At 54.0% G+C, this 8,789-nt stretch overlaps 1 protein-coding gene across 11 annotated transcripts in view; it reads left to right on the top strand.

Annotated features, from left to right (window-relative positions):
* The window catches only part of CDH23 (cadherin related 23), a 182,306-nt gene that overhangs the window by 142,906 nt on the left and 30,611 nt on the right, over positions 1-8,789 (top strand). For 10 of the 11 annotated variants that reach the window (XM_048310984.1, XM_048310985.1, XM_048310987.1 and 7 more), the window contains 9 exons: positions 191-339; positions 1,342-1,477; positions 1,662-2,050; positions 2,143-2,244; positions 2,793-2,795; positions 3,847-3,996; positions 4,745-4,873; positions 4,983-5,111; positions 6,058-6,285. In XM_048310984.1, the coding sequence (XP_048166941.1) occupies positions 191-339; positions 1,342-1,477; positions 1,662-2,050; positions 2,143-2,244; positions 2,793-2,795; positions 3,847-3,996; positions 4,745-4,873; positions 4,983-5,111; positions 6,058-6,285 (1,415 nt within the window). The remainder of the gene's footprint in view (positions 1-190; positions 340-1,341; positions 1,478-1,661; positions 2,051-2,142; positions 2,245-2,792; positions 2,796-3,846; positions 3,997-4,744; positions 4,874-4,982; positions 5,112-6,057; positions 6,286-8,789) is intronic. The other variant, XM_048310986.1, reaches the window with a different exon arrangement.

Below are 8,789 nucleotides of genomic sequence, written 5' to 3'. Positions count from 1 at the left end.
CATAGTTCCTCCTGGCCTGACCCAGGGCCAAACACTGATGTAGCTGAGACTGATGTAGCCAGCAGTGATGGGGCTGAAGTTTTGCTCAATAATCTCCCTCTAAAAACCCTCCCCAGGGAGGGCTCAGTGTGTCACCAGGATGGATGTACAGGCAGCGGGCACATCCCTCTCATTTTCTCCCCTCCACCAGGAAATGAGCACAACCACTTCCGCATCAATCCCAGCACGGGGCTGGTGATGCGAGGTGTGCGGCACCTCGACAGGGAGCAGAACTCCTCCCACGTGCTGGAGGTGGAGGCCTACAACACGGAGCAGGGACCCATGAGGAGCTCCGTGCGGGTAAGGACCTCACAGCCACCACGGGCTGCACAGCAGAGCAGTTAGTGCAAAATATTTGGGATGTTTGGTCCTTTCCAGCCCTTGAAGTTGTACAGGAAATTAGAAAGATCTGGCATGGAAATGCTGATGGGAAATCTCTGGGGGCTGCTCATGGGTAGAGAAGAGCTTGTTGGTGGGGGGGTTGGTTAATTTTTCTTTTTTTCTGTGACATTTTGGTGCCATTAGGCTGCTAAGTGGTGCAGCAGTCACTCAGAGGGAGTCCTGCTCACTTGGTGAGATTTGGCTCTGCTGCTGGGAAGAAGAGCTGAGCCTCAGCCTGTTGAAAACCATGTGTCCTGTCCAGGCACTATTTAAATTATCCAGGACCCAGTGGTGACAGTCTTTAGCTGCGGCACACCAGCTTCTCACGGTTTCCGCAAGCCCAGCCCTCCAGCTACGTCTATTTTTAGACCCAGTGGTGGGGTGGGCTCTGGCTGAGTGCAAAGTGCCCCCAGCACCAGCAGCAAGCAGTAACCCAGGAGAAGGAAGTGTGCTCCCTGGGGAAACAGCAGCTCGACCCACTGAACTTAGAGCAAAATTTCCCACCAAGTCGCCAGCGTTTCTGTGTTGTGAGGTCTCCAAGGATTTGATCAGGGGATCCCAGAGGATGGAGGAATTAATGTACCCAGTGTACCTCCCTCCCACCAGGGAAGACTGACTCACTCCGACCACAGAGCTTGTTTAAATCTGTGATGTTAAACTGTTTGTGTTCACTCTCCATCACATGGTGTTTGAAGAAGAGATTATCACAGGACCATGGAATGGGTTGGGTTGGAAGGGACCTTAAAGCTCCCCTAGTCCCAACTCCCTGCCGTTGTCAGGGACACCTTCCACTACCCCAGGTTGCTCCAAGCCCTGTCCAGCCTGGCTTTGAACACCCTGCAGTGTTTCTCCATGAGTACCATGACGGGTATGTTTCCCAAGCTTGCCCAGCTCACGCATGGTTTCTCCGGGCCTTCCCAGGTGATTGTGTACGTGGAAGACGTCAATGACGAGGTGCCGGTGTTCACCCAGCGCCAGTACAACCGCCTGGGGCTGCGAGAGACAGCAGGAATAGGGACCTCGGTGGCAGTGGTCCGTGCCACTGACCGAGACACAGGTGGGAAGGGGGGGTGAGAAACACCCGGTGTGGGGGAGATTGGCGAGATCAGCCACTGCGCGGATTCTGGCTTGGCTGGGCTGAAACCCAGTGGGATGGGCTCTGCTGGGGGTAGGCATCAGTGGTGCCTGCCTCTTCAGGGTGCTTGGTCCAGCCAGCATCACGGTTCCTGCTCCCTCCCCAGGGAACGGGGGCCTGGTGAACTACAAAATCGTGTCAGGCGCAGAAGGGAAGTTTGAGATCGACGAGAGCACGGGCCTCATCACAACCATAGACTACCTGGACTATGAGACCAAAACCAGCTACCTGATGAATGTCTCTGCCACAGACCAAGCGCCCCCCAACAACCAGGGCTTCTGCAGCGTGTACGTCAGCCTGCTGAACGAGCTGGATGAGGCTGTTCAGTTCTCCAACAGCAGCTATGAGGCCGTGATCATGGAGAACATCCCCCTGGGCTCTGAGGTTCTCCGTGTCCAGGCTCGTTCCATCGACAACCTCAATCAGATCACCTACAAGTTCGACCCCAACACCAACCCCCAAGCACTCTCCCTCTTCAAAATCAATGGGATCACCGTAAGTAGCCTCAGCATGGTCCCTCCTGGCTTGGTTGTGCACTGTGAGCTCTGGTTTTGGTGGCCAGCACAGCTGTTGTTCATCCTTGTCAGGGTGTGATCACAGTCAAAGGCCAGGTGGATCGAGAGAAAGGGGATTTCTACACCTTGACAGTGGTGGCTGATGATGGAGGACCAAAGATTGACTCCACAGTGGTGAGTAGATTATCCCAGCTTCCTCACCATCCACTGTCAACCTCAGATCACCCACCTCTCCCACCTCTGGCATGGGACAGCGTGTCCTAGCTGAGCTCTCTGCTCCAGTTTCCAGGGTCCAGAAACCCTGATTTGGGGGAAAGCCTGATAAACAGTTTCGAGGGAGGTAAATTTAGGGGCCTTGAAATACTTCACTGTGACTTGTGTTTAAGAGGGTTATATTTAGCAGTTTCACAGGCAGCTGGGCAGGGGGTGATTTGCATTTCTGTGCCGGGTGCAGGGCCACCCCATGGGTGCCAGTGGCTCTGCTCTCCACACAGCGCTGTGCTCTTGTCTGAACCTCTCCCAGGGTAAGGGGCAGATATGCCAACCTTATCTAGAAAAAAACAAAGGGATGCCCCAACAGAGGAGCCTCCAAATTGCTGCACAGGGGTACCCATGACCCTTGGTGCTGCTGTGGTAGGATGCAGGGTTAACCCACATTTCCTCATCCCCCACTAACTCCTCATTGTTTGTGTTCTGTTTCTTCCTCTGCTTTCCTCCAACAGAAGGTAAGCATGTTCGTTGTGCTGGTGTCACCTTGGGGACCGGAACCCATCCCAAGTTCCACACTGAGCTGCAGGGAGAGACTGGGGTGGAGGTCTGAAGCCCTGTCCCACCAGCACCAGCCTCCCTGCCACCCTCCAGGACGTGGGACAGCCCCGTGAGCCACCCTGCTGCTGGCAAGCAGAATCCCGGCTCCCTTATCTGGCATTTGGGACAGCAGCTGCCGGATCTGCTGCAGTGGCTGAATGAGCTCTCCCTGCTCCTGGCTCTCTGTTTTTAATTCAGCAGCAACAATAACTGCATCACCCCAGGGTGCACAACTCGCTCCCCAGCTTCCTCCCGGGATGTTGTCACATTCAGCCTGGCCGCACCTGGGAGCTTGGAGCACCCATAAATAAATCCCTGGGAACAGAAAGGCTCTTCCTCTCTCATTTCTGCGTTCCCTTGCAGCACTTTGATTACAAACTCGATGAGAGCATTTCCTCTGCCTAATTGTGGCCAAGGTAGCCAGGTCCCCTTCGAGTATCTCGTGCTCGTGAGTCTTTTTCCAGGAGGGAGCTCAGGCCTCCTCCACACCCAGCTTCCCTTGTCTGAGTTAAACACCCTCAGCTCTGCCATCTTTGTGCCCATTGAGCTTTAAAGCAAATCCTGCCTCACCCAGTTGCTGTGAGCATGGATGAAATCACTGCTTGTGAAAAGTTTAGCAGGAAAGGGTCACCCTGCAGCAGCCTGAGCTGCTCTGTGCCCGGCTATTTGGAGGATAGAAACCAGAGGATGTTCCACAAAAAAATACACTGCTTGAGAACTACAGCCTTGTGCTGTTTCTCTAGCCTCAAAGCATCCCTCCTCCTCCTCATTCTCCTTCGCAGGCAGGGATGTAACTTCAGCTCCTGGGCTCAAACAGCTGCATCATTCCCACAGGGGATGCATGACACACTGTTGGCACCTCGGAGGGGTGTGGTGTGTTGATGGCATGCCGGGGTGCTGGGGTGTCAATGCCAGGTGGGCAGGGGTCTTGCTCCTGTCCATGCCCTGAGCCCCATGCCTCCTCCACAGGTGACCATCACAGTCCTGGATGAGAACGACAACAGCCCCCAGTTCGACATCACCTCTGACTCGTCCGTCAGCGTGGCTGAAGACAGCGCCGTGGGCAAGAGGGTGGCCCTGGTCCTGGCCCGAGATCCAGATGCAGGCAGGAACGGGCAGGTAGGGAGGGAGACATTTGGACGATGCTCTCAGGCACATGGTATGATTCCTGGGGTTTTCCTATGCAGGGCCAGGAGATGGACTCGACGATCCTTGTGGGTCCCTTCCAACTTCCATGAGGTTGGCACAGCAGTCTTAGAGCTGCCCATGGTAGTGTTTCACTGACACAGAAATACCCCTGCCAGCATCCTCCCAACCCCTTCTCCTCTGCACCCCCGTGAGAGCAAACTCTGGTCATTAATGCCAGTGGTTTTGTGGGGGGTTGTGCAGTGAGTACCAGCAATCCTCAGTCAAGGCGTGCAGCAGCAGAAGAAAAACATTGTCCTTGGGCTGTCTGGGGCAAAGAGCTCTGTGGGACAAGTGTCAAAAGGAGCCCGGCAATCTGAAAACCAGCTGTGGCCTCTCCCACCGTGGGGGCCAGCAGCAAAGTCCTTGGCAGGCTGAGCAGGAAGCTCTCTGGCATTTGTTATTTTCATTACCCTGCAGATGAGCATTAATGAAGTCCTATCACCCCAATAACAAAAATTGCTGGCAGCATAGGAGCTGTGGCTGCGACGGGGGTTGGCCCTGTTAGCTTTGGGGTGGCTGCAGTAAGACAGCACACCTGTGGATCCCACTACATTGGGCCTTTTCAAAAGCTGAGACATCTTGAGGGGATGCTGGATTTATTTTTGTACAGTCTCCTTTCTCTCCTTCCTCCTCAGCATCACTCTGCCTGCCTGTTTTTCTTTCCCTGTGATGTTTCCAGGTGACTTTCTTGCTGACATCAGGGAATATCGGCCGGGCCTTTGAGATCCGTACCACCAACAACACATACGGCGAGGTGTTCGTGGCACGGCCGCTGGACCGGGAGCTGCTGGATCACTACACCTTACGGGTCAGCACCAAACCAGCCCTCTCACCCCTTGGGCTTCTGGTTTGAGCACCGAGGCTGTTTTCGTGGATGTGTGAGCTTCAAAATAGCTTTTTTCGCCCCCCAACTGCAGATCCAAGCGTCAGATGGCGGCGTTCCTCCCCGGAGGAAGGAGCACACTCTGCAAGTGAACATCCTTGATGTCAATGACAACCCCCCTGTCATCGACAGCCCTTTCGGCTACAACGTGAGCGTAAGCGAGGTGAGCACCCAGCTCCTCTCCTTCTGTCCTCCCAGGGTGAAGTCTGACCACAAGCCAGGTGGGGACAACGGAGTGTCCCTTGAAAACATCACTTTGGGTCATTTAAGCATTAGTGACCCCTTGCAAACCTCATCTTTGGTCATTTGATGGTTGATGGCCCCTTGCCATCCTCACCTTGGGTGTTGTAAGGCTTGGCAACCCCTTGAAAGCCCACACTGGTGATGTACTCCTAGTTTTGGGGTAGAAAAAAGCTCTACAAGCAACTTAAGCCTGTGAGGCTGCAGGGACCAGCCGGAAGGAGAAGTGGCTACACACCCATGGAAATGCCACCAAAGTGACAAAAGAGACGGCGCAGTGCAGAATAGGAATGGCTTTCAGGAAGCAGCTTAGCAAGGGCTAGATAATAAAGCAATAAAACACAATCAGGCATGAAAAACGACGACTTATTTCCTGACAGTTTAATTCCTGGACTGAGGCAGGGGGGGATTCTCAATTTGGTGATGAAAAATGAAATATGAGTAATAGCCAGTGCCACTTAGCTGTGAGGAACTGCTGCTCATAATTTATAGCTTAGCATTAAGGATATTGCCCTGTTAGGGTTTTCTTATCTATTTAATACATGTTCAGAGCAGGTTGAAGAACAGAATTTCTGTTTTGATTTCCCCCATAATGGGACTATCCAAAAATAATTAGCTGAGCTCCAGGTCCATTACACAGCCTTCACCTTTGCACACACTCTGGGTTTGATGCTCTTCCAGGCTGTGCCAGACTAGATAAGACCTAATGTGCAGGTTTCTGCTGAGCTGCTGGGTGTTGGAACAGTGAGTTTGGAGCCTCAAGCACCTCAGTGCCCTCTCTATATTAAAATTACATTATTAATTAGGTATTTTATATGTGATGAGGCTTGTGGGATTTACGTCACGTATCTCTGCTGCTCACCCCGCAGAATGTCGGCGGTGGCACGGCGGTGGCCCAGGTGCGTGCCACCGACCGGGACATCGGCCTCAACAGTGTCCTCTCCTACTACATCACCCATGGGAATGAGGACCTGACGTTCCGCATGGACCGTGTTACCGGCGAAATCGCCACCCGGCCCTCCCCGCCGGACCGCGAGCGCCAGAGCTTCTACAGCCTTGTGGTCACTGTGGAGGACGAGGGCACCCCCTCCCTGTCGGTGAGCCACCAAAATGGTCCTTTCAGGGGCAAGAAGGGGCTGGGTAGCCCTGTGGGAGTGAACTTGGCATCGAGTGTGGAACGTGAAAGGGGAGAAAAGGCACAGGGTGTGATGTTTCTGTGACTCGGGGTCCAAACCTGCTGTGCACAGATTTGGTTCAGAGGCTACTTCAGTGCCTGGTCTTGCAGGACCCTCCCTTGCAGTCGTTCAGCAGGCCTTATCTCCCACCTCCAAATGCCAAAAATATGGGGAAGTGTGCTGGCTGCTGCTGCCCTGCTCACAGGCTCTGCAGGTGCTGGGTCTGGAAGGTCTCCAGACATTGCCCACCCACCTCAGCACGGGGAGTGGCTGGAGCAGCAGCTCAACCACAGTTCCATTCACCATTGACACATGTGTCTGCTGTGGTCCTTATGTGGTCAGTGAGAAGAGCTCTGGTGATTTTGACAAGGGCCTGGAGTGACAGGACAAGGGGGGGAATGGCTTCAGACTGAAAGGGGGTTGATATGAGGCCCCACCCATTGTCCCATGACCTGGGGAAGTGACTGTCTTGTTTGGCTCATTATTTGTGCCCCTGAGGATGACTCTGGCATGGGAGAGTCAAAAGAGCAAATACCATGTGGGGCATTTTCCAGCTCTGAGTCCCTTCTAACCCCACGTCTCTGTAGAGAGGTGAGTCAGCACCCACGTGCACAAATGGTGAGTGGGCTGATGCCTTTCATGACACTGCCATCCTTCCTGTCCCCCACCTCCACCTGCTATCTGTCACTATCTCTCTGCTCTGCCAACGGAGCTCTGTCTGCAAAGCCCTGCTCTACATTGTGATGAAACAGGTCACAGCCAGCAGTGCAAACTGTGATTCTCACTTCAGGCTTTGCACTCTCAGCTCCTCCCTCCTGGTTAGTTCACACTCCAGCTTCTGCACACCATCTTTTCCATTAGTTGTATTGTCACTGAAGCTTAAACCAAGATAAGTCTCTTACCCCAAAATGAGAGAAGGCAGCTTCATGTGACTGCAGCACATGATGCCACCAGCTTCTCCTAGTCCCCATCACCGATCCTGGTGTGCTGAGGAATGCCGTGTGCTGAGCTGGCAAATCCCATTGCCATGGCAATGCCCTCTTCCCTTCCTGGTGCCAGTGAGGACAAATGGCACAGCTTATCGCTTCACGCTGCCAAGGCGGTGTCCCAGCAGCCCTGCCTGTCCCCAGAGGCTCTGCTGTGTGCCCACCATGTCACAAGCACACATTATGCCAGCAGCAACAATCCAAATCCCAGCGACACAAAGTGCCCAGTGACCCAATTCCTGAGTGCAGAGAAGAGCTTTGGCCCTTTTCAGAGCTGGAGGACACTCAGGTCTTGTGAAAGGCTGTCCGGCATATCACTGGGTGCCTGCTGGCCTCATGCCTGGGTGGGGAAATTATGTCTGTCAGGGGCTTGCTGCCTGCCAGAAACTCTGCTTTCACAAGTAGGTCCAGGCTGATGCAACCATGCACAAAAGGGGATGATTGTTTGTAATTTGTACATCCATCCATGGGCTTCAAGATTTGGCCTTCTCTGTGTGGGAGAGGCAGAGGAGACAGAGCTGAGAGGACTATGAAGTCCTCACTTGGAAATGGTGATCTGGGATACCCACGACAGCAAGGGAGCAGGGAAGACTGGCTGAGAGGATTCTCCTGGGAGCTGGAAATGCAGGAACAAAAGGACAAAATGCTGCTGCTAAAAGGAAAATATTTTCATAAAAAAGCATCACAGGAGAAAAAACCTTCACAGGGTGGTGAGCTACAACTGGAAGGTGTGTGGGAATTGCAGGAGTCACCTGGGAGCTGTCTGACCCTGGTGCAAGCCAGCAGCTGCACCTCTCCAAGGGTTTGCCCTGCTCCAGAGTGGTCGGGATGCTTCCTGCAGCAGCAGGAAGGTCTGCCCAAGGAAGCTGCAGTACCCCAATGAACTGGGACAGGGATCCTCCTGGCACCCGCAGCCCCAGGCACTGGTGGCTCCAGCAAGGCAGCGTGGATCCTCACTGCCCAGATGTTGGTCTTGCAGGTGGGTCACCTTCACCACGAGCATCTGTGTCACCTTCTCCATGGTAGTGGGGGCCAGGGTGGGGTGCCAGCACCCCACGCCAGGACTCCCTACTCCAGAATGTGTGGAAGCCTGGGAAGCCATTTCTTCTGTCTCCTAGAATCTTTAGTTTTCCTTCTGGTGGGAAAACTGATGCCACTCAGTGCCCCAGCATGCCACACCAGAGCCTCTGGCAGAGAGCGTGGCTGCTCAGCTTAGCTCTGCCTGCAGTGCCAGCCATCCCGAAAAATGGGATTCCTGCTGCACAGAGAAAAACCTGTTTCCAACAAAGCTTCGTTCTGTCCTCAAACAGTGCATTTGTTAGGGAACAGAGGGACTTGGACAGGGTTTCAAAGCCGTTAAGACCTGCAGGCAGGAAAAACCCTGGCGTGCCTTTCCAGCTGGAGCTGCTGGGACAGGGAGAAGGAAGTGCTGGAGGCACC

The sequence above is a fragment of the Corvus hawaiiensis genome, chromosome 8 (assembly GCF_020740725.1).
Source record: "Corvus hawaiiensis isolate bCorHaw1 chromosome 8, bCorHaw1.pri.cur, whole genome shotgun sequence".
Taxonomy (NCBI): Eukaryota; Metazoa; Chordata; class Aves; order Passeriformes; family Corvidae; genus Corvus; species Corvus hawaiiensis.
The sequence above is the reverse complement of the archived record's forward strand: the minus strand, read 5'-3'. Positions and strand labels throughout refer to the sequence as shown.